We start from the raw sequence: 25,029 nt of genomic DNA, 5'->3' as shown, positions 1-25,029 counted from the left end.
ATGATTTGAGGACTTTTCAGTTTTCAGTATTTTCACCTTTTTAAATCTGAAATTTCTTCTTCATTTACTAGCCTAAATCATAACTAAATTATAGAAAAATTCACTCATACCAAAAAAATTACAGATATAATTCACAAACTAACCGAAATAATAGGAATTACATGCAGTAATTGGAACAAAAATCGTATAAAGACTAGTTAACGTTAAATCAAGTAAAAAGGAATAAAAATGATAAATAATATAAGTGCCTGATATAAAATATAATAAAACAAAATACCGACACTTGGCTGACACAATACGAGAACTAGCCGTCCGAAATAAATTTAAATAATCAATAATTACTGTTAAATGATACACGTAGTTAAAAAACGCATTAAAAAACAGTATCAAATTTTGAAAATAAATAATAGAGCTATGCTACGTATGGTAAAAAATAAAATAATAAATAATTAAAATAAACGATTTTCTCGTTCGATAAGAAGATAAAAATTCACGGAAAGTGGAAAAACTAAACAGTCTCACTAATCATCTTATAACTTAATAACACCGTAGGTTTCCATCAAACCGAATAGTAAAATTTTGTGTTCCAAAATGCACTACGATACGATTAAAATACCAAATTATTCTATATCACGTAAATCTTACTCGATTCATAGCGAATCTGCATTGCAGCAATTTTTAAAATCAATCGGTAACCGAATTAAACTATGATAGTATTCAAAAATAAATTTACGCAGTAAATAATTATGTTAAAAACAATAAAAAATATAAAAGTCTAATAAATGCATTCCAATTTTTCAAGGTTCGTCTACTCTCTGATTAATAATCGGTTCTTCGGTAACAATAGTACGTCCTCGTATAGCATGAATGTAGGCAGCGAACGGAATAATTTTGTAATAGAAGCACATTCCGAACAATAAAATAGAGAATCCCAGAAGCTGCAAATATAATACGTTCATTATGAACTCGTATCGATAAACATGTACTTTATAAGGGAATCTACTGTCATGTTAGAAACACGATAGGTATAGCAATTAGAGAGTATTTTTCCATATGGCATTACGTCACAATAATTACACATACACTTTATAACTTGCCACTCATTCACTTACTTGTAAACTATGAAATTGTTCCCATCCAAGAATCAAGCAAGCAATCCAAATGAAGAAAGTACGAACTGTATCTATGATCATTCTCGATGTGGCTGAGACTTCTTTAGTCATACTGATTCCAGCGAAGTTAAAGAACGCTATACTGATCATCGTGCCTGATAAAAAATTAATCATTACGTAATATAAATTTTTAAATAAAAATATATGTTCGAGAATTTAGACTTTTCATTGCTCTTACCAACGCAGGAAACCAAAAGCCATCCATTATTGTAGATCTGAGTTATCGCGTCAGGAAAATCTTCCAATACACCGTGAGCATTTTCAGCAAATGGAGGGCCAACTTTGATAAAATAGAACGGAATCAATAAAATGCTCAACACGACAAATCCAAAAGTACCTATAAATGCATAGAAGAAAATAAAGTAAGCAAATATAATCCGCTGATTTGTCATCAATTGTTCCATTTAGAGACTCGTTATCATTTCGATAACAAATTACCTTCCCAACCGACTGCTTGTAACGGAGGAATGTCTTTGTCAACAACATATTTTTCTTCGTAAACCATTTGACAAGCGGTTATTATCTGAGCCATAATTACCAATAAGTCGCCTACACATAAGAGTAAAATTAGAGTAAATCAACGATATGCGGGTTTACAGTAAATGGAATCAACTAAGGATGAAATGAAATTTACCAGTAATTATACTGTTACTGTCTTTACTGCCTTTTGAGCTCGACACATCGGCTAAACCAACAACAGACAAGCCTGCGATAATAATAACGATACCGTACCACTGATGAGCTTTTGTTTCACGTCCTACGAAACTGGACGAAAGTAGAGCTACAAAAACAATGACGGAACCTGCAAAAGAAATCAAATTTATAGTTCGAAGTACTCAATGATGCAAAAATATTTGAAATTTTACCTCTCAACATTTGAAAACTCGAAGAATAGGTCAATTCTAATCCGACATACATTATCGATGTAGCAACCATATCAAACATGGCCGGAGGAAAGAATAAAAATGGATTGAAATTCTGACTGCCTCTGATCAAATCAACATCTTCAACAATAACCTATAACAAAATTGCAGAGAATTTAGCATAATATCTTATGCAGAAGTTCGAAGAAAACGTAAACTATTGTTTATTCACCTGTCTAGATGTATAATACCGGAACATTGTTTTGAATGCAATCAAACACAGGATTTCGCCTAAGAACATGAAACAAGACTGAACAAACGGATGGTCGAATTTGCGAGGTGCTCCTCCATCAGAACCAACAGAGAAAAGACGATCAGCCCATCTATTAGAAAGAGTTTCAGTGTTAGAATACATTTACTAGTCAGAAATATGCGAGATGGATGGAATTATCTTCACAATACGTACTTCGTTGATAAAGTATTGATGGATCCCGTAGCCACCATAACGACGATCAAAAGTACTTGATACCTAGTGAACGCCATTGTTGACCTGAAAAAGCAAATGAAAACACAATTTACAATTAAGCGGTGTTTTGATCGATTATTTCAATAAAAAAAAACACTTCACCAACCTGTTTGATGATATATCGAGATAAAAATATCGGATGCTGTCTCACTCGCAAGTTCCTTATTAGAAGAAAATCGTTACCATGTCGTCAAAAATAATGCTCATATGGCTCCTTGATCGATGATTTATCCAATCGAAGAGGTAGATTAATAAAATTGTGGGAAGAAAACAGCCGAACAATGGATGTGAATAACACGAGCGAGTGACTTATCGTTTTATTTACTGATTACGTTGCAGCTTATCTTTGTTGAATTTTGTTTACGATTATTCCAATATGGCTGCCAAACGATAGGCAAGCGCCCGACGCCATTCAACTTGACTCGCCTGGAAAATGACAACATTGCAATCAACGAGCCTAAAAAATGCAACGCTGTATTCGTAAATCTTCAAAAGATGGAGAGTCGAGTCGACTCCTTTGAGATAAAATAAAAATTAAACAATAATTATTAAATTCGTAGAAACCTTTTCGTTTAATTAATAGTTTTTTAAGAGCACCATGTGGCTAATTTGGCGTTAGGTTATTGATTTTTATGGTGATGATAGCTAATACTTTCACGTCAACCAATAGCATTTCGGTGGTTCTCCGTTGAATATTTTTTTAAAACACTTTTGCCTGTTCCGTGAAACACAATTTGGGATAATTTAAAACGAAATGTATACTAAAGGCAAAGGATCTGCAGTACCATCAGATGCACAAGCCCGAGAGAAGTGAGTTGTTCTCTAAATAATAATATCCATAAGTTTAGAGTACCTTATCATTTGTACAGGTACGAAGATTGTTTATTCTCTCAGTTCAGTGTCTTCAGAGTATCGTTATTGATCTTTATATCGATCATGAATACGATGAGTGTATTCAATTCGATCGTAGTAAGATTCAAGTTACTTGATTCATGTTGTCAATCTTTAATTCGATTACTTATTAGCGTGTTATTCCGTATACTTTTCAGCTTCATATGTAATTTAGTACCGCTATTCGCTGGATTAAAACGTTAACTAATTAGTACCATTTTGTATTGTTTCAGATTAGCGTTATACGTATATGAATATTTACTACATATCGGAGCACAAAAGGCAGCACAAACATTCCTAACTGAAGTAAGTTCATAAGAAACAACTATGTATAATCTGATACGTGTCTCACCTAAAACTTCATTTATTTGTTGATTGACTGAATCATTCCAAGTTCACCCTTCATAATTTGTATATTAAAATGTTATGTTCAATTTCAGATAAGATGGGAGAAAAATATATCGCTGGGCGAGCCTCCTGGTTTTCTACATTCGTGGTGGTGGTGAGTTTTAATTACGAGTAAATTACAAAAATTTAGTATACTATCGCAGAATTCTTAATTATTGTACTGTGTGTTTTCCAACAGTGTGTTTTGGGATTTATATTGTGCAGCCCCTGAAAGAAGGGAAACTTGTGAACATTCTAGTGAAGCTAAAGCATTTCATGACTACGTAAGTATCAACTATATTCCGTTATTGAAATTCGTTTGCTACGAAAAAAATTAATTTTGAAATTACGTTTGTAGGGATTCGTCAATTCCGGTTACGGTGTCAATGGAATCGGACACGTAAGCTTTTTTACTCTATGGTTATTTTTTATACTGTTATGTGTCATTAATAATGCACTATTTTTATCGTAGAATGCTGGTCCGGCTCCCAGTCCTATTGGTCAAATGCCTCCAAACGACGGAATGTCGGGAGGAGCAATGCCTCCGGGCTTTTTCCCAGTAAGTGTTTGGGTTTTTCAAATTACTCAATAATACTCAACTTGTAATCTTGACGATATAGGTTGATTAATTTAATTCGTATATTTTTGTACAGCCTTTCATGGGTGGTCCTCGTTATCCTCCTGGTCCTAGGCCTGGCGTTAGAATGCCACAAATGGGAGGAGATTTCAACGGAGTAAGTATTTCTTCAATTTTATTTATTGTTTAAACTTTATAGATGTGCTATTGCTACAATCTTTAAAAGCGTAATTCATTGCAGCCTCCTGGACAACCTATGATGCCAAATACAATGGACCCATCGAGACAAGGTAAGCTATAAAAGTCATTTCTCCCTGCTTTTTTAGTAGTGGGAGGGGGAAGCAGGGCACCGTAAAAGTCTATTGCATAATCCCAATCCCCTTCCAACGGTCGATCGTCAGGGGCAATTTTTCTCTCCATAAGAGTCCTAGGGATCATTTTTCTTGTCTTCGACCTCATAATGAATTGGCCCTACTCACAAAATGGCAGTTTCCTGGCACTTCCCCTTCTAGTAAAAAGTTGCCCCGACAATTGACGGAGGGAGAGGGGGTTTGCAATAGAATAGAACGATAATTTCATATTAACCTGAGCTGGAGATTTTTCCTGTTTGTAATACGTTTTGAAAATCTAAATGCCTATGCTGTAATGTTTTTGGAATGAAGTATGAATACTAATTATCATTTTTCATGACTCGAGCTTATTTTTAAAAATTTATAAAGCTCTAATCGCATATCATCGCTTTTCTTACGAATTTGGCAATAATTTATATTCAAGACGAAAAATTCGTATAGTTTTTGAATTCATGGTAATTAAGCAAATTTATCCTGATTTTCCACTTTGAAGAGCTGCGTATTTTCAAACAATCCCTTCTCTCTACAAACAACAGAGAAGATTAAATTATTTTTTTAAAAAATCTATATTTTCTTTTATTGATATACATTACTTACCTACTACAATTTTGTTTCAAGTTTTTATTTTAGTATTGTTTTTTGTCTTCCATTAGGTGAAGGCAACGAGTATGTAGGTTGGCAAGGTAGGCCTAATCTGATTATTATCTACGCATTAGAAATAGTCAATGCACCAGCACCTTTTCAGTGTATATTGCCAATTTGCCACCTTTGTCGGCTTCCGCTATATGATTGGTTTATTTTTTATCGTTGTAATATTTTTCGGGTTTTATTTTACGAACCGTTCATATACCAATACCAAAATATTTGCTTAAGCTCTGCTCGAAATAGTATTTTTCATGTTTTTCCCTTTCTTTTTTATTGCGGTCTCTTTTGTATGTGTTCTTGTAAAATAATTGAGCTTTCAAAAACGATTTTATTATTTTTTTTTTGGGTGGTATATGCAAATTACTTTATTCGTATTTACACCGGAAGAGAATTAAAAAAAAAAAATTATTTGTATGATATCGGTTTTGTTCCTAATTTGAATTACGTTCGAGAATCATGTTTTACGTGTACATCTTTTTGGGTTCTGCCTTGCTTATTTTTTATGAAAATATTTTCAACAATTTTTATTCTTAGAGTTTGAGTATAATGTTGAATTGACTGATAGGGAGTGAGAGTGAAGTGTTGAAGTACAAGCACTCTTGGTGGCATTTTTAAATTGGTCATGATATGATCTTGTTATATGAATTTATGTGTGTTCGCTTCGCTTCGATGGATGTACATAATTATTGTATATTTTGTGTTAACAATTGCTTTATGTGTTTTTTTTTCTGTTATGAGTCGAATGAAATAGAGAAAAACTTGTATCATAAAAATCATTCTCAATTTTGCGATGAATTTCATTAAAAAAAAAAAAAAAAAATCAATTGAGAAAAAAGTCGTTTCAAGTCAAATGTACTTAAAATGAGTTCGTTTGTAAAAAAAAAAAAAAAAAAAAAAAAAAAAAAAAGGTTGAAAAAAATCGAGATTGGTAACAACTTATTTTGTGTTTTCATTTCTAAGACAATTTTGTTGGCTGTGTTTCTTGTGTGTATATTTTTGGTTTCGTTCGCTTTCGATGTTGTTTTATTCTGTGTTTTATAGTTTATTTCTTAAAAATTACGAAGAATTTGTCATCTAAAATGTGTTTTTTCATCTCATCAGGTCCACCAAGTATGAATCCAATGGGTCCTCGAATGAATCCTCCACGAGGTCCAGGTATGGGCCCGATGGGTCCTGGTTCTTATGGCCCGATGCGAGGCCCTCCACCAAACAGTAGCGGCCCTGGTGGACCAGGTCCTAATCCTGGAATGTCGCCTATGTCTATGGCTGGACCAAGCGGTGGAAGACCAACATGGCAACCGAATACGTCAACGGTATGCATATTATTCTACCTATTTGATGGTACACACACACAGTTATGTGATTTTCGTTTTAATTTTATGCGATTATTTTTCCAGCCAATGAGTTATTCGTCATCGTCACCAGGAACGTATGGAGTAAGTGAAAAATTTTTATTTCTCATTTCATCGAACTAAGATGTAAATGATGCGATCGTACTAATTTGATGTTGTGATTTTAGGGACCACCTGGTTCAGGAGGACCGGCCGGACCTGGAACGCCTATTATGCCTAGTCCCCAAGGTATGCATTTTTTTATTATTATTTTTTTTTAATTAATGAAGTAGTTTGTAGAACTAAGAACGTTTTTTTTTCATCTACGATGATCATTACTTATCAGAGATGTTGCATGAATCTAAATCTGGTATTTCGTCCTCTTTTTTTCAGGTGGTGAAAATATGTACACGATCATGAAACCAGTTCCTGGAGGAAACATGCCTAATGTAAGTTATATTTTTTTTTGTTTCATTATTGTATTTTCTTCAATTTTTCTAATTTATCGAAATATTGACCTGCCTCCAAAGTCCTACATTCCTTCCTCCTCCGATTCCTGTCTACTTTTCCATCCCTCTCACTCTCGAAACACTTCTCGTTTGAAAACGAAATTATTGAACTCCTTTTTTTGTACATTTTATTTACCTACGTTATTAATTAACATGTATGGAATACATTTTATATGTTTGACGCTAATAGACGAAATATTCTATGATCCAGGATTTTTCAATGAGTGGCGGACCTGATTCCGGGCCGTTAGGTCCGATGGCTCCTAATTCAATGGGCCCAGTAATGAACGGAGATGGTCTAGATGGTATGAAAAATTCGCCTGCCAACGGAGGACCTGGTACGCCTCGCGAAGACAATAGCGGTGGCATGAACGAGTATAATTTAGGCGGTTTCGGTGGACCTTCGGAAAGCGTAAGTATTTTCGATGATTTTTCTATTTAATTAGTATTGTAATGCAATACCTACATTGCTACGTAGTCGTAGTATTCATCGAAAACGGCAATGTGTAATTTTGTATGCGATGATGATAAAGATGATGAATGTTGACGAGTAAAATACGTATCTACATTTTAAAGAGAAATTTAAAACAAAAATGATAAGTGAATGAGTGATATTGAAAATGTTAGAGGTTTGCGAAGGTCTGGCCATTCGGTGTTTCTCTTCTTTTTCTCTCATTTTATTTTCCCCATCGTTGTCGAGGTGATTTTTAGTGTAGTTCTTTTGAGGGATATCTTCTCTACAGAAAATATTTCGTTGCTTACTCGACGATAGATTGATGATTGAATGATTTTGAGAACGTTGGCTGGACCATCGTGAGTCTACTACTCAAACCACAAAAAGTGTAAATTTGGCTGATTTTATTGTGACCCAAAAATCTCAGTCAGCTGACTTTCTGTAGATGTGGGCCAGAAAAATAGGCTACGTATTTCGGATTTTCGCAGTTGCAAAATAGGCGTAGGTGGAGCCTGAAAATTTCTAATGTTTAAAATGACTCAAAATGAAACGTTGTAGAAATACCTACTTATTTAAAAGTGACCTTCCAACCTATCAAAATAGGTTAAAATTTTGCAAAAAATTCAAATATTTCGATAAAAATATTTTTTGAAAATTTTTGAAGAATTTTGAGCCCAAAATTAGGTTGTTATTTGTAAAATTTTGGAATGTGTTATGCGACTTATTAAAATGGGTTAACATTTTTAGAGAAATTAAAATGTTTCGACGAAAATGTATATCAAAATTTCTGAAGAATTTTGATCCAAAATTGGGTCATATTTGTGATTTTTGAAGAAAGTGTCATGCGATCCATTACAAAGGGTCAAGATTTCGCAAGAAATTGAGATATTAGAACGAAAATGTATTTTGAGCATTTCTCAAAGATTTTTACCCCCATATTATTCGAGATTATTGAATAATGTTTCACGCGACGTACTTATTAAAAAAAAGGTTGTAATTTCAGCAAAGAATAAAATATTCCTTTTTAAGCTTTTTTGAACAGTTTTGAAAAATTTTGAGTGCAAATTTGGTCATGATTCTTAGGGTTTTTAAAAAAAGTGTCACGTGACCTCTCAAAATACGTTATTAAAATTTTTTCCTACTAGCTTATTGACACATTTTTCCAAATTAGAAAAAAATTACATTTGATAAAAACTGGTTGGAAAAAATCAAAGATATCTAATTTTGCTGAAATAGATAATATTTAATGTATTTCGAGTTGATGTTAGTGTGGACATGAATTTTAGTGGTTTAAGTTACCCAGAAGGGATGCGAGGGGTTCCCAAAATGACGCAAATTTTTCAAATAAAAAATTTGGTCTTACTTCTTAATTTAGGTTGATAGTGTAGTTCGGCGTCTTGAAGGATATATCACGAGAAAAAAAATTGTCGACCCAAATTGACTACTTTAGGCGAGAAAACACTAGGCGGTCATTTCTCGAAAAATTCTGAAAAATTATCAATGGTAAAAAATACATTGAAAGTGTGAAAATATTTTTTTTGTTTTTCCCCAGATTTTTGACATCTCGTTACATTGATTTGAAATTTTCAAAATGTATTTTGAGGTCACTGTTGAAGTTAAAAAAATTGGAAAAAATGTAGAGTCAATACCCTCAAATATCTTCACCTTCACCCGTAGTTTCAAAAAATCCCTTTAAAACAGCCGAAGACCGCGTAAAATCTCTGAAAATTGTGTTTTTGTGGTATTACCTCCTCGCTCCCTCCCTCCCACCCTCTTGCGTACCGATGGAAAACCACTTATGCGCTCAATAATCATCATTCGGTAGTACTAAACGATAAATAGCATAAAAATCAAAATTCGAGTCAAAGGCAGTTTTACCTCACTTATTGTACCACAGCCTTTTTAGCTTTCTGTCGAAATTTCAACCCTTTTCGACCAATCTTTTTGAAAACTCATGAATATTTTATCCAATTTTGGGTTCAAAATTCTTCAGAAATTGTAAAAATTTCAATTTTTTCGCAAAATTTGATCCTATTTTGATAAGTTGAATGACACTTTCATGCTCGGAATTTTTCAGAAATGCTCAAAAAACCATTAGGTAGGTATTGTTGAAATATTTAGAATTCGTAAAATTTTAATCCATTTTGATTAGTCGCAAGGCCACTTTTGAATAATTATAAAACTTAATTTTTACTCGAGATTGAAGAAGGGATTTTCGAGCTTGAGTGAGTCATTCTGAAAATTGTGGTTTCTATGTTCGACTATACTTTACTGTACAACTGCGAAAATTCAAAATAGATACGTCATTTCAGATAATTTTCACCCAAATTTACAAAATTCCTTCAAAAATATTTTGGCTGCAAAAAAATGTGCCAAATTCGATTTCTAGACCATTTTTTGTCAGTTGGACAATGTAGACTACAGACAGAAGATGAATTTTATGTTACTCCTTGAAAAAAAAAAATCTACCTCGAATTTGTATCGATACCCAAGTCTTGTTTTGCCATAAATTCTTTAAATCGTTATTTTCTTTCCTTTTTTAAAATCCTTCTTCATCAAAATGATAACGATGAATTTAGTTTTATAAATATTTACTCGTATGTATGCGAATGTTCCTACAGTCCTAAATGGTAAATAATGATAAATGTTTTTCTAAATGATCGATTTACTCTACATTATGCTGTTATTTTTTTTTTTTTTGAAAAGTCTCTACGGTGTAAAAGTAATAGTACTGTCTCTTTCATTTAGAATTACAGTTATTAAATTGGGAACCGTGATGGAAAAATAAATCACAGCCAGTAGCATAGAGAAGACTAAAAGAGACGCCTTTATATAAATTGTCGTTGGCCGTAATCCGTAATTTTCATCCAATTTTCACTAGAATTACCTACCTATTTCATCCATCGTGTATATGTCGTGCTCGCTCGCTCGGTTTGTAGAATGAATTTTTTCTCCACTAATTTAAAAACTAACTTAGATTTTTCTTCCAACTGCAACGATAGGTATTTATAATACATTTATAAATAATTATTTTTTTTTCTTTTATTTATTTTTTTTGCATTTTGCATAATTTTCAAGACGATATTACGTTTATAATGTTAAGATACTATAAATCTTTTTCTTTTTCTTTTTTACCTATTTCATTCTCTGAAACGATGACGTACGTAATACTCGTAATTGGTTTGTTGTAATTTATTTAAGAGGAAGATAACGAGAAGTGACGAAGGAATTAATTTTAATTTAGTTTTTAGTTTTCTTTTTTTTTTTCTACCGATTTACTAAATCGTTGGAAAGTCGATATTTAGGACTGGAAGAACATTCGAGTGTTTGTACTAATGAGAAAATTGTGCTGTCTAGAGGGACTGGAATTTATCAGAGTGTCATCGAGATTTTAAAGATTTCATTCGTTGTTTAAACGATTTTTTTCTTCGTTTTGAAAATTTTATTTGATTATTTTTTTGGTTTGTAATTTATCGAGGAATTTGTCCGAGTTTCATTCGATTGTCTGATTTGATGTAAAAAATAGGGTGCAAACTAAATTTCAACTTTTTACTTCAAACGTTAGAAAAATATGGTTTCGACTTGGAGCTTGTGGATTTTGAGAAAAAAAAGTGGAGTGTAATCGGTTAAAAAAAATGTACACAGATTTTATAGCATTTTTTGAAAAACTCCGATTTCCAAAACGTCTCCGAAGGTTCCAAAACGACTTGAAACCACCTCCAGTCAACTTAGTACGTTTAAGTGAATTACGGTTTTCCAATTTCGTTTGGGTGGAAATTTCAAGTGTCAAAAATCTGCTACGAGCCCTAGAACTCCGCAAAACGTTTCGAAACCGTTTCCAATCGATTTGGCGGGTCGAAAATAGAGTTTATTTCAAATTTCTACGCTAATTTGGTAAAAATTTGATTTTTTTTTCTCATTTTTGACCCAAATTTGATTTTTGAAAATTCACTGAAAATCGAAAAAAGCTCTTCAGCACCTGGAATTTTGGCTGTGTGAGGAGGGGGTTTAAAAATTAGGAATACATTCTCAAAGGGTGAGGGTGCATTTTAAGAGGGGGGAAGGAAGAGAAGGTGAAATGTGAAGTGAAAATTGGAAATTGATAAATTCTATTTTTAAAAATGGCATGTTTCATCAATTGTTGTTTTACCAACATTCAAACAGCTCTGCATTTTGATTCGAATTTTTTTGGCACCCTGTTGTATCATTTTCATTTTCAATGTTCATTTATTTATGTAAATTTCCAAAAGGATGACGTTTGATTAATTAAAAGTGAAAATTATACACTAGTGAAAAAAAAAATCAGAAAGTCTTTGATCAGTATTTCACGAAAATTGGCCAATGTTGATTAATTTGTGTCGGTTTAATGCGATTACGATAGCGTGAGCAGGAGGGGAGGATGGCTGTTCGTTCATGATCAGCACCTCAGCGAAAAATGATAGGATATGATCAGATTCGAACATTTCCTGCATCCAATTTGATCTGATCAGACCTGACCAGATCTGTTCAGATGACATCTAAAAGGAGAAATCTGATTGGATCTAACCAGACCTGATCAGATCCGGACCGGATATTCCCTGGATCAGATTAGATCTGTACAGACCTTTTTTTTTCATTATTTTTCAAACAAAATATTTATTGATTTAACTCAATAGGAGAGACTTAATTGGACCTGACCACATCCTATTAGACCTGATCAGATCCAATCATTTTCCGCTGGGATGTTTCTTGTTCGTACACTTTGTTATCAAAAATTATATTTTTTTGTTTGGAGGAAACTAATTATTTGCATAAGGATGAATACGCTAGAAAAATTGAATTGTGTCTGGTAGGAACTCGTCTAATCAGGTTGGCACTGTTTGAAAACCATGAAACGAGAAGTTTTTTCATTAGTACGAGTATGTATGTAGAAAGTAGAATTAATAATGGTGACATTTTGATGTGGATTTTTTCTCTCTTACCTAATTCTTCTCTCAAGTTCTTTCTGTCTCAGTTCGAAAAATGCATTCTTTAAATTAATTAATATTTTCGTATATATTTTAATTTTTTTTTCTTTTTTAGTTAAATTAAATCTCGTTAATTTTACCTTTATTTTCTGTGATAATTTTTTTGTTTTATTTTAACGTAAGTCGTGCGTAGTTACGGATGGATTTTTCAAGTGAGAGTTTTATAAAATTGATTTTAACGAACGGATATATACTCGTAGGTTGACTTTTATGTATAGAATCAATTTTTAGACCTCTCGATAATTTTTGAAAAGATCGATGCTGCTTATGATCCAAATCGTAAATTGAAAAATCGATTTTCAAAAGATCGATTTTTGCGAAGAGAAACACGATTTTGATCAGTTTTTGCAAAATGAAAAAAACAAAGATGAAACAATGCAAAACAAATAATTTTGAGCGTGATCGATCATGTGGAATCGAAAATCGCAAATGAATCGATTTTTGAAGTTCGATTAATTTAATTTTGATCGTGATCAATTTTTGATCGAAAAGAAGTATATTTATTTTGAAGGCGAGCTGAAATTGATTTTTCATTTTTAAAATTATCGATCAAGTGGAATCGAAAATTGATCGATTTTTGTGGTTCGATTACTTGAATTTTGATCATGATCAGTTATTGATCGAAAAGAAGAAGTATATTTATTTTGAAGGTTAAAATTATTGATTTTTCATTTCAAAAATAATCGATCATGTGAAATCGAAAATTGAAAATTGATCGATTTTTGTGGTTCGATTTTCGATTAATCAAATTTTGATCGAAAAGAAGAAGTTTATTTATTTTGAAGGCCAAGGCTGAAATTTTTGATTTTTCATTTCAAAATTAATCGATTGTGTGAAATCGATAAGAAAATTAATCGATTTTTGTGGTTCGATTTTCGATTGTTTGATCGTAAAGAAGAAGTACATATATTTATTTTGAAAGCCCAAGGCTGAAACTATTGATTTTTCATTTCAAAAATAATCGATCATATGAAATCGATAATCGAAAATTAATCGATTTTCGTGGTTCGATAAATCGAATCAGGTTTTTAATTTGAGAAATATATTTTGAAAGTTGAAATTGATTTTTCATTTTTCAAATGAACGATCATGTAGGATCGAAAACCTCAAATGAATCGATTAACGAGATTCGATTAATCGGTGCTTGATCATGATCAATTTTTAATCGAGAGGTCTATCACGGATAATTTAATTACCGAATCCAATTTTTAATCCAACTTGGGTCTGTTTGTGGAGGAAATAATTAGACTCTTGTTGGGGGAGAAATAATGTTTTTTTTTCTTCAAAATACTCGTTTTTGTGAGAATGTATATTATGTTTGTCATTTAAGCAATCTACTATTTTCATAATAAATAAGGGAAAATTTTACGGTGTTTGATCAGTATTGAAATTAACACGTTGTTAAGTTAATTTCTTAATGAAATGGAAAAAAATAATGTAACTTAGTCGCTGTGTATAAATGATACGTACCTTCATTGGTTGTATATTTTTCTTCGTTTTTATCTTGTTTTTCTCGCTCCCAGTTTGGGAACTCATAATACTCATAGATTTTCTTTTTTATTTGTCAATTAATTTTGCGATAATTTATAAACGTGAAAAAAGGAGGATTTTTTTTTTTGATAGCGAGAGAGAATATTATAATATTGCTGGTGTACAATGATCTGTGTGTATAGATGTCGTTTCAACCCCCTTTAACCTGGCATTAAATAAGTCTGTTTTTCTTTTCTTTTTTTTGTGAAATAAATTTGTAAATTTTTTTAGAAGTATTAATTTCTAAGATGTACGCGTGTAACATGTTACTGTGTTTTTGCCTTGATAAGTTTTTATGTGTATTACTGTTTATTGCTCAGTGTTATTTGTGATGTTAAATTGTGTTTTCAGTATTTATTACGAATAAATGTATCATTATTTTTTTGTCGACTTGTTTCATAGCGGTTTCTGTTTTTTAATGATCGATCCATGCGGAAAGTTGGAATTTTTCGGGGGTTGGGGGGAGATTGTCGAAAAAAAAATAATAAAATTGAATTTTTATGGTGTAGATATTTTTTTCCTTTTAAAACCTCGTTGTTATCAGAAAAAAGATTGGTGGTTTTTAGCTCATAAATTTTTCGTTTTAGTTAAACTTTTTTTTGTGTTTTTATTTTTTCCAATGATTCGAAAAAACGCCGCCTCGAGCCTCGGAGAATTTCACATAAGGCTCGTAAAAACAACGTAATAATTAAAACAAGCACCTGGCTCTCCATTTGTTCCAAGTATGAGAATAAAGAAACGATGTCCGAATAAAGGCGTATGAAGTGTTTTGAGAAATTTTATTTTAAAAACGTGGTAAGTTTCATACACGTTGCCGTTTACGATAGACAATTTTTTTTTCATCTAATTAAATACCAAAGAGAAATACCCAAGCTAACGATGGATTACTCTTTTAATTACAGGGTGAAACCGAATCAGCAGCTATATTGAAAATTAAAGAAAGTATGCAAGAAGAAGCCAAACGATTTGAGAAAGACGCCGAACATTCGGAATTCTATATGCAATAATTTATATAGAGTAATATCGGTCTCCAAACAAGCAAACAAATTTTAAAATGAAAAAACAAAAATTGTTCCTTTTTGGGAACGGTAATTTATAATTCCAACGTTGACATTCAAATTGATGGGAAACTACTTTTAATTTTTTTATTTGTAAACATCACATAAATAAGGGGAAGGGATGCAGAATTTAACACGGATGATGAATATTTAGGATTTTTTTCTCTCGTTTTCATTCTCATCGATCGCGTTTGTTGTGCGTTTCCTTTTCTTTTTTTTTTATCCTAGTTATAAACTTGTTTACATTTTTATTATTTTTTTACGTGTATTTTTTTTCTACTCGAGAAGAAAATTTAAAAAAAAGCCCAAGGTTTTGTGTACGAGTGGAATTTTGTAGATGTACGGTTCAGTTGTAGTCCATTATTTATCGGTGAATTTTCCCCCTTTTTTTCATAGTGGTTAAGTGTTGGTAATCGTGTCGTCGAACGTCGCAGTGAATTTATAATATGTACAGGTAAAAACCTTATGTAAGGAGAGCTCTCAAGAGCTTCAGGAGTGAAGTTGGACGAGATGAAGATGATTCGAGAAATTTATGCTTTGTTCCGATTGGTAAAAATATCAATTGAACGAGAGAAAATCGCGAAAAAAAGTTGGTGAATTTTGACGAAATTCAGCAAAGACCTTCATTTCAAGTTGAAAGTTACCCATAAGACATTTTATCTCTGGAAGTGTCCCTGAAATCAACAAAAATGATGAAAAAATTGGCACCACTGCGTCCCAAAATATTTCTCCAGTTTTAAAAATTATACTTTTGGATATTTTTGCTTGAAATGAAGGTCTTTGCTGAATTTGGTCAAAATCCGCCGATTTTTTTTTGACGATCCAGTACCCTAAAGGTCTATAGATACTGCAGATCGCAGATCGAAACGTTTCAGCTTCATAATGCATTTGAAGGAGTAAATAATACCTCTCGGGTTTTTTGAAATTAATTTTTTTTTGAGAATCGAAGAGACTTATTTGTAATAAACATCACAATGTTGCCTTTCTTTATGAAAAAATTGCATCACAAGTACAAAAAAATACAATCTTTCTATGAAAAAATCGACCAAAACTATTTTATTAATCGATTATAGGTACATCGAACATGTATTTTTGTTTGTTTGTTATTACGTATTTTTTCATTATTTTTTTGATCTCATGAAAACAAATTTTTGTAGCGATTTTTCTAAGCAAACATCATGTTGACAAATTTTTTTTAGCAAATTTAAACGTTTTATCAACTCTTGTTTTATTTTTTACGATGAATATTTTCGTTTTAAATATGATTTTATTTATGATAAAGAACCAAAGATGAACTTAATTCGTGTGAAGAGCGGATAAGGGCGAATTTATCATCACTATTCGAGTCTCTATGTACGAGAATAAAATCGACGACGAGTTATTATGTTGTACCTATTTTATTTACGTACCTACATTTTTTAAGAAAATGTTTTATTTAATTTGTATGTATATTATGTAATATGTAATATGCTTGAGTGTTCCTTTTTTTCCTTCCATTATGTTACTTAAATGAATTTTTGCACCAAATACCACTTTAATTCAATGTTAGTTTCAAATCAAATTATACATATGCGGTATATAGGAGTTTTGTTCCCATTTTTTTCCTTTTTTCGCGGTTGTATGTGCGACCTCTATTTTTATGTAAATACTTTGTAAACTTTTTGAGGAAAAAAATATTAGAAATAAATACATTGTTTGTTTATTATAACTTGATCTAGTATTTTTTTCTGTATCAAGTTTGAAATTAAATCAAGACTAAACTTCAAAGCGCAATACTTTGAATATTTACAGTCGAGGAATCAATAATTCCTGCAGAAGTACAGGTATGCAATTTATAACACTGAGCACAAGAGCAGATGAGCTTTGAAGGTAATGTGGACGATTCTGATTAGTTGTTCGACAGCCCATAAATATCCTATTTGTTAAAAATAATGAAATAAATGAGAAAAGAAGGATAAAAGAGTCTTTTCTTACTCACACAGTGCAGCATGTCGAGCAATCTCAATTTTTGATAAATCGTCAGTTCGCTGAAGGGGCAACTGAGGTCCAAGATGGACACTTGATTCAGATTTGGCGATTTTTATAATTACTCCAAACACTCGTTCATTTTTTTAAACGTTTTCAAAAGTCTGGATTAATTTATAAAATATCTCATAAAATCTCCATTTTTTATAAGTTCTCAAAAGTTCAGACAAAGTTTGAAAAGTCTCACATAGAATTTTCTTAAGGTCATTGACTCGTCTGTCTAGCTTCTTGAGGTCATTAACCCGTTTGTCTGGACTTTCAAGGTCATTGACCTATCATGTCTAGCTTTCCCAGTTCTTAAGGTTATTGATTCTTAAGTATGTGACCTTTCATGGTAGTTTTTCTGTCTTTTCTGGTCCTCAAGGTCACTATCATGCTTGTCTGACCTCTCAAAGCCATCTGTCGGGTCTCTTAAGGTCATTGACCCTTCTGCCTAGTATCAAGGTCGTTTGCACCCATGTCTGGCTTCTTGAGGTTTCTTACCTCACTGTCTGGCCTTTCATGATTGTCTGTCTGGCTTATTGAGGTCATTGACCTGTTTGTCTGGACGTTCAAGGTCACTGACCTACCTGTCTAGCTGCTCCAGGCGGTCTGTCTGCCTTTCTGACTTCTCAAGATACCTACTATGTCAGAAAATCAATCAGTTTTTTTCTTAAATTTTCAAAAAAATCGATTGATTTTCTTCCAAGTTTTCAAAGGTTGGCATTTATTAGTAGTGTCAGAAAATCAATTGAATTTTTTTCAAGTTTTCAGAATGCAATCATCTGAGAAGAAATTGTATTTTTAATGAAGGATTGACCAGGATCCAAAAGTTACCTCAGCTTCGAACTCAGCGACCTCAAATGGGTAGACCAGCGGATGTAAAATGCTTCGTGTTAATAAAATTGCATAACCAGTTTGCCGTAAATACGAAGAGTATTTTAAACAAAAATGAACCACAATAATTATTTGGAGACGAATGGCCTCGAAATTTCGTTTAAGGGGGTTTTTTGAGCCTGGCGAATCCATTTCCAGTGCCAGATTTCCGTTGTATACTGCCCCCTTCCCTTAAAATTGACCCATTTTCATTCTCGAAATTGGTCTTGAAAAAGTTATCAAAATTCACATTACGTTTTCTGCGTTGAAATTGCGTCTCGCTTCGTAGTCTTGGAGAAAATGCAATTTTTTGCAAAAAAAAACGTCAGTTTTCGCTGAACGTGGATTTTTTTTGTCTTTGAATCATACTGGGATACCTAAAAAAAAACATGTAAAAGAAGAGGTCAACTCGCCAGTAAAGAAAAATACTACCTACGTTAATTTTCAAACACAAATCGTTTATTAATAAAATTCAGCGATGATTATTTTTTCAAAAAGAGTATAATATACACGAAAATTAATCGTAAATAATTGATCATATAAATCGACTGCGCCCGCGTGTGCGATTTTTCGACAAAAACATACATTATATAACTCGGGTACGTAAATCCACGAAAAAAATAATATCAAATTATCAATTCAATACGGTAAACATCCACAATACGAAAATATCACACTTTTAACAACTCGAAAAAAAGAAAGAAAAAAAACTCGCGGCGATACTTCATCTAATGCTCGGCATATTTTTTCACAGAATTCAACACGAAGAAAGTTTACAGTAACTTGATAAAAATAATGTGCTTGTGAGTATGCGTGTGCGAGATTTTCAAAAATCTTTTAAAGAAAAAGAAAACATGACTGGGAAAAAAACTAGGTATTATAAAAACGTTAAAAAAAAATTCTATCAACGATTAGGATCATTTTACAACACACACACATACGAGAAAAAAAAACGGCAGTAACACTGAGTGAAAGAAATCCTAAGATCTTCGATGTTTCAAGATCGACAACATGGATATAAATTAAAAGGGGAAAAAATAGAAAAGTATGCATAATTGTACGAAAGAAACAAAAATCAATAGGTACATAAATATAAGATGAAATCAAAACGAGGCATTACTAAATCTACGAAAGTTCAGCTTGAAATACGTTATCTTAATAAACACAATAAAAAAAAAAAACTTTCATGACACAAAATAACCATCAAACCGGTTCTGTGTAATATTAAAAAAAAAGAAAAGAACAGATAACGAAATTAAAACACAAATGAGAGAAAAAGAACCAAAAAAATACGAGTATAAAAAAAATAGAGAGAGAAATAAATCCATTCTAACATATCAAGGTAACATTTCAGGTAATTATTCTGGGAACGTGAAGACCTGCGACTTTATCATCGATTTCAGGCGAGTGTGGCGCGCCATTTGTGGCCCAATTGAAAACAAACGCGTCGTTGGCTAAACGATGAGTAAGGCGGTGAGCGATCGAGAAACCTCCACTACCTTCTAATTGCGTTAGAACTATGATCACTTGTCTGTAAAAATGTCAAAATAATTACGTATTATGTTGATTTTAAAAAATGTTTAAAGCGTACGTATTGCAGAAAAATATGTACCTGTGTAACGGCGGTACAGCATCGGTGGTCAAAAGCTCGCCTCTGGTCGATATAACATTGTAGCTTTCTTTGCAATCGCATTTAACGTGAATGAATTTCTTATCGTGGCGATTTTCAATCATTACAACCAAACCGGCCCAACCTTTGGTCAAGTAATACGCTGTCATTCCTTCTCTTCCCTGAAAGCAGAGTCGATAACGCACATTAAAATATTTCCATACTCGAATCTCCCAAAAAAAATCACCAATTCGAAAAGTATTATTGATTGAAGAAAAAAATCTCATCTGTACCTCATGCCGCTGACCCTTGGCTAAGGTCAAATTGATCAATGTATCCGCCAGAACATACCCAGGGGGTGAAATCTGTTCAACTAGAAGCTTCTTCGAACTATGAATTGCCAAAATATACTGCGGATAATTGGCTGGTTCTTCGATACCTAAACAAAAATATCACAATTTCGTCACAATTGAGATTTTATTCGACCTCAATTTCTCTTAACTCAATTTACCTGTATGCCAATGATTGAACGCCAGGCATACCAAGAAATACACATCGCTTTCGAGCATTTTCTGTAAGCCAACGAATCCGCGAACTTGTCGACGGCTGTGTTCGACCAAAGGTCCTACTTGATACGAATTCTGGTGAGCTCGAGCACGCAGAACTACCACGCATAGATCCAAATGACTTCTCGAAGATTTTACCGAATTCCTGAAAAAAAAACACGGAATCTCGATTAAATACAACGTTCTCGATTTCAGTCCGATTTACAGAATTGATTTACTCGTACCTTTGACCTTCTTGAAACAAGGTGAACTCCACTTCGGTAGGCTCCATGACCGTTAACAACACACAGGAGGCGTATCTGGGGCAAGACATTGGCGGTAAAATGCCTCTCAATCGGACCTCGTTCCAACCAGAATCTCTAACTTTGCAAATATCGATGCAATCGAAAAATCTAATACACGAAACGAGGCATCAGTAGATGAGATATTATATTAAAGAAGGTTATGAATTATGATGGGGAGAAAAAACTGGCTTACTTGCACACATCATCGAACGAGATCCAAAATACACCACCGGAGAGTCCATTCGGCATCAGTATCTGTCTCAATTCAGGGGTCCACTTATCAGATTGATCGGACCAGTCCCCTTTCCACGAAAAATGACCCCAAGGGTTTCTCAAACGCAGTAGACGATATCCTTGAACATCTCTTACATCCAAAACCGAATAAGCATGTCTGAAAAAAGTCATATTATCAAATTTTGCTCGACAACATTGAATTACTGCGTTAGCTTTTCGAGCGGTACCTGGCTCTGAGACCATTTTTATGGTATTCTTCTTCGTCCACCTTCATGTTACCTCCTCCACAAGACGCTCCCATTAAGAATTTCGCCTGTCTTGAACTTAATAACTGCGCCCAAATCAGGTCGTAGTCCAGTTCTTCTTCTGGTTGCAGCGAGGATTGCTGAAGAGGAATGCTTTCGCAAGGTTGACCTAAGATGCAAAAATACATGTAATAATTCTAAGAAGTTTTGATCTAAAGTTCAATATTTTCAAGATGAAACAACGTCAATAAAATACCGGTTAACGTAGCGAGTCCTTCGATCGATCGACCAGATACTAAAGCTTCGTACGATCCATGAATTTTAGCCACAGCTTTCTCAATCAACGGTACCCAAAGTTGCTTTCTTCGAGCCTGAGGACAAAAATCAATGTTCAATGATCACTTTCATTACAGGAATTCACCTTGAAACGTACACTGAATGGCATTTACTCACTCTAGAATACATCAGATGACCGTGTTCATTACATGGTAACAAATCATCCACCAAAACGGTAACCCATTTGCCATCTTTGCACAATCTGACTTGATAAACTCCTTGCGAGCAATAGTCCTTGGTTACCATCACCTTTTTGACGAGCTCTTCGCGTTCGGCCAGCACAGCCAAGGCACTCAATAGCCAACAATTGCCAAGAATGCCTGAAGAAAAAAATAAAACCGGTTCAATTTTGATGATTTCGTTTTTAAATTCGAATTTGAAAATTATTATTAGGTAATTTTTCATCAAAAATTAAATATAATTCGCTCACCTTGAGATATATCTGACGGTAACGGGTTTCGAAACACTTCCCACGAATCGTATGCGTCTGATTCGGAATTTGATAGACTGATTTCCTTCGGTCTGAGCCACTGAGTAACCCGATTCTCTGGCGGGACAGTGCCATTTTGGAACAGAGATTTTGGAGCTGGTGGAAATGAATCGTCTACAAATTTCGACTTGTTCTAAAAATACACAAAGATGATAAAATCAAAATAATGAAATGTTTTTTTAACGAAGTAAAAAATACGAAATTATCTTACATCTTTGCAATACTGTACGATCCTTTGCCAATTAACCAAGGCCTCTTTCTCCTCTTTACATCTCAATTTCTCCATAAGCTCACTCTCCGCTTGCTGCTTCATTTCAGAGTGAGTTCGAAGAACGATGGATGAATTGTCTTCGTACGATAGTTGTTTGGAAAACGTATCGACGGAATACTTGAACATATCCTTACACACCGGTCTAGAGCTTTGGCACATTTCGCAGCTAGGAGACTCGACTGCATTCTCGTAGGTGCATTTGTTACACCACCAAGTCTTCTTCTCTTGCCCCATGTCTTTTACGTTATCGTCGTTCAAATTGCCAAAAAATAAAAACTTCGTTCCGTCGTGAATCGGTTTGTGCGTCGGTTTCGGTCTTCTACTCGATATGATATGGTCTTTGCTACTAAACTTGGGTGGAGTTGTAACCGTGTACCGACCTGTACTGCTGTTATACAATACAGAAGAAGTGATATCGCTGTACGGAGTTTGGCACGCGATACAAACCAAATCAGTCAACGTATTCTTCAACGTGCACCTAGGACACGACCAGAATTCACCGGTTTTTAGCGTCGCATCTGGAGTACTGGTCAAGCTGCGTATTTTCGAACCACCGCATACGACGCAGATTTCACTATGATCGGCGTTAACTAGAGTACACTTTTTACAAATCCATTTGTCTTTGATGTACTGATCGGTGACGGTGAGATACTGGAAATCTTGCTCTAAGCTTTCGGAATTTTTACGTTTCGGCGGCGTATATCTGACCGTATCCTTGGTGACGGTAATAGAACACTCGGAAGATACGCGTTCGGCATCGCACAATTCGCATTTCGTAGAAACGGCTCGATTTTCCGCGTACGAGCAACGATCGCAAATCCACGATTTTTGACTAGATTCGTTCGGATTATTGTACAACGCCGGATCGCTGATACCGATGTATGAGTATTTGGTAGCACTTGGGTTAGGCGATTCTTCACCGTTGACCAGACTATATCTATGAGTTGACTTGGTTGGTTTGGTTACTATATCGGAGCAAGACCTTCGATACAGGTTTTTATTAGACTCCGGTGTATTTTTAGATGAAACTTTGGTTGCGTTACCGTTTACGCAACGTTCTGGCCCATGTTTACCGTTGTTATTCGTACGATCGTTATTATTGTTATCGTTTTTACGAGAATTTTGCGCAGTGTTTTCAGTCTTGTTGCCATTACAAGCGATACATCTGATTACGGAATCCGTGTTCGAGTGATTGCACATAGGGCACAGCCACAGGTCCATATCAGATACGCGACTAGATTCACCCGTCTCCGGTAGCAGTGATGTTGTCTGATTCGTACGCGTTCGACAATCGATATGAGGTAACTGATGCAAACTCTGGTCCGTAACCGTCGTACTACTACGACCAGCTCCGTTCAACGATGTAGTTCTTTTTACCGTCGTCGCCGGACTCTTGTACAGCATAATATTACGCCCGGATGCATCCGCTGCTCGATCGCATACCAGGCACGAAACGCAGCCCGATAACAACTGAAGATCGCACTCTTCGCAACGTGTTTCGTACACCAACGATGGTAAACTTCGATGCTTCTTCAACTTCGACTTACGTCTAGATGTTGTGGAGATATCCTTAACGTACGAGTTCACTTCCACCGATGATGGCGGGTTCCTGTGCAAAAGCAAATATTCATCTCGTGTTAATCGAAATCGAAATGTTGTTGTTTGTTACAAATGACGAAACCGTGTAAACAAACAGCTTACTTACTTGGATACGTCATTTGCGGACCAATTTTCGTACGAGTTTGGATCATGCACGGTTTTGGTTGGGATCCTTAGTGCTCCACATCTGATGCATGTTATTCGTTCGGTCGGATTAACGAGAGAGCAGGTATCGCAGTGCCACTGAAGTACAGAAGCTATGGATCCCATTATCGTTCAACGCCAAACACATTTTTCCACCTGATTTGAAACACCAATCATTCAATACGTCGAGCATTTACACGTTGCGAACATGAGAAATTTATATATTACGCGTTTGATTTATTCGCAAGATAGAACAGCTCCGAGAATTTTTCGCAATTTTATATCAAACATCAAGAAAAACAGCTGTTCGTTTGAAAACACAAGAATGAGAATAAAATAATAACAGCACGATCTGTCTTCATGGCCTTGATGGAAGGTTCAGAATTCTCGAGTGTGGTACCTTCATTATTCGGTTAGAGCGCTACGAGCATGAATAGATCAATAGAACAAGAAAATTTTCGTGTTTTTTGATGAGGTTGAGGGACTGAGGTAACTGAGGGAGAGGGACGTTCTTGAGCTTGCTCTTTGTTATAAAATTAATGTCCTTGTCCTTTTCAATTTTGACAGCAGTGACAGTTGACAGCACAAAGCACAACTGATACCGGAAAAATGAACTCTACTCTTCGAAAAACCTCCGGACGTCCGGACTCAAATTTTCAGCTCGTTTGGGTGATATTTTCTCCAGCTTTTTTCAGCCCTCTCGGCCCCAACTTTCTCTGATTCAACCAAGGTCCAGGTCCTTACTCTTACTTAGGTTTGAATGTACTCACAGATTAAGAATTGTGTCTGATTTCTGATTTAACTTTCAAGTTCAACGTTCATCCACAGGTTGACAAGTCCTTATTTGGTCTGAAGGCACCCACTGATTGAAAACTGTGTCTGATTGTGGTCTGATTCAACTCCAGGTGAGGTGCTTACTTGAGTCTGAACTCTGAAGGCACCCACCGACTGAAAACTGTGTCTCATTCAACCACAGGTTCAATTTTAGAGTTAGACCCCTGTTAGGTGTACTTTGACCCAGTTTCCAAGTGATGCGGCGAGTATGGAGAAAAACTGACACCGCGAAAATGAA

General features: G+C 34.3%; 3 protein-coding genes across 10 annotated transcripts; 1 reads left to right on the top strand and 2 right to left on the bottom strand.

Moving 5' to 3' along the window:
• Positions 1 to 107: 107 nt before the first annotated feature.
• On the bottom strand, positions 108 to 2,903 carry Tango9 (transport and golgi organization 9). Its single transcript, XM_065343734.1, has 9 exons — positions 2,668 to 2,903; positions 2,502 to 2,585; positions 2,268 to 2,418; positions 2,039 to 2,189; positions 1,807 to 1,974; positions 1,611 to 1,721; positions 1,351 to 1,509; positions 1,113 to 1,267; positions 108 to 938 (listed from the first exon to the last, which is right to left on the bottom strand). Exons 2-9 carry the CDS (start codon positions 2,576 to 2,578, stop codon positions 798 to 800), a joined length of 1,113 nt encoding a protein of 370 aa, XP_065199806.1. The 5' UTR covers positions 2,579 to 2,585; positions 2,668 to 2,903; the 3' UTR covers positions 108 to 797.
• A 126-nt stretch (positions 2,904 to 3,029) lies between these two features.
• On the top strand, positions 3,030 to 17,007 carry LOC135831330 (single-stranded DNA-binding protein 3-like). Of its 8 annotated transcripts, none has more exons than XM_065343726.1 (15): positions 3,030 to 3,371; positions 3,686 to 3,758; positions 3,893 to 3,954; positions 4,039 to 4,123; positions 4,198 to 4,239; positions 4,312 to 4,398; positions 4,493 to 4,573; positions 4,643 to 4,706; positions 5,420 to 5,449; positions 6,513 to 6,724; positions 6,809 to 6,847; positions 6,931 to 6,991; positions 7,136 to 7,191; positions 7,442 to 7,663; positions 15,144 to 17,007. In XM_065343726.1, the coding sequence occupies exons 1-15, from the start codon at positions 3,316 to 3,318 to the stop codon at positions 15,246 to 15,248; spliced, it is 1,275 nt and encodes a 424-aa protein (XP_065199798.1). In that variant the 5' UTR covers positions 3,030 to 3,315; the 3' UTR covers positions 15,249 to 17,007. The 8 variants fall into 8 exon arrangements, with proteins under 8 accessions (XP_065199798.1, XP_065199803.1, XP_065199799.1 ...); XM_065343731.1 differs by lacking the exon at positions 15,144 to 17,007 and adding an exon at positions 10,454 to 14,623; XM_065343727.1 differs by having other exon boundaries at positions 3,031 to 3,371; positions 4,658 to 4,706.
• Positions 17,008 to 18,616: 1,609 nt separating this feature from the next.
• Positions 18,617 to 24,892, bottom strand: sol (small optic lobes). The gene is made up of 12 exons (XM_065343719.1): positions 23,920 to 24,892; positions 22,155 to 23,823; positions 21,884 to 22,076; positions 21,571 to 21,773; positions 21,374 to 21,488; positions 21,100 to 21,286; positions 20,832 to 21,029; positions 20,579 to 20,746; positions 20,300 to 20,499; positions 20,082 to 20,227; positions 19,792 to 19,970; positions 18,617 to 19,710 (listed from the first exon to the last, which is right to left on the bottom strand). The coding sequence occupies exons 1-12, from the start codon at positions 24,081 to 24,083 to the stop codon at positions 19,530 to 19,532; spliced, it is 3,603 nt and encodes a 1,200-aa protein (XP_065199791.1). The 5' UTR covers positions 24,084 to 24,892; the 3' UTR covers positions 18,617 to 19,529.
• Positions 24,893 to 25,029: the final 137 nt, after the last annotated feature.

This window comes from Planococcus citri, chromosome 1, assembly GCF_950023065.1.
Source record: "Planococcus citri chromosome 1, ihPlaCitr1.1, whole genome shotgun sequence".
NCBI lineage: Eukaryota > Metazoa > Arthropoda > Insecta > Hemiptera > Pseudococcidae > Planococcus > Planococcus citri.
This window is presented reverse-complemented; position numbering and strand designations above follow the sequence as displayed.

Excerpts from the sequence above, each read along its gene's own strand:
- Tango9 (XM_065343734.1), bottom strand. The coding sequence starts at position 2,578 with ATGGCGTTCACTAGGTATCAAGTACTTTTGATCGTCGTTATGGTGGCT. Across the intron at positions 2,190-2,267 it reads GGTATTATACATCTAGACAG|GTTATTGTTGAAGATGTTGA; the intron begins GTGAATAAACAA and ends ATTTTGTTATAG. Across the intron at positions 1,722-1,806 it reads CAGTAACAGTATAATTACTG|GCGACTTATTGGTAATTATG; the intron begins GTAAATTTCATT and ends TCTTATGTGTAG.
- LOC135831330 (XM_065343726.1), top strand. The coding sequence starts at position 3,316 with ATGTATACTAAAGGCAAAGGATCTGCAGTACCATCAGATGCACAAGCC. Across the intron at positions 4,574-4,642 it reads TGGGAGGAGATTTCAACGGA|CGTAATTCATTGCAGCCTCC; the intron begins GTAAGTATTTCT and ends AATCTTTAAAAG. Across the intron at positions 6,992-7,135 it reads TATTATGCCTAGTCCCCAAG|GTGGTGAAAATATGTACACG; the intron begins GTATGCATTTTT and ends TCTTTTTTTCAG.
- sol (XM_065343719.1), bottom strand. The coding sequence starts at position 24,083 with ATGGGATCCATAGCTTCTGTACTTCAGTGGCACTGCGATACCTGCTCT. Across the intron at positions 23,824-23,919 it reads TCCGCAAATGACGTATCCAA|GAACCCGCCATCATCGGTGG; the intron begins GTAAGTAAGCTG and ends GCTTTTGCACAG. Across the intron at positions 19,971-20,081 it reads CCAAGGGTCAGCGGCATGAG|GGAAGAGAAGGAATGACAGC; the intron begins GTACAGATGAGA and ends CTCTGCTTTCAG.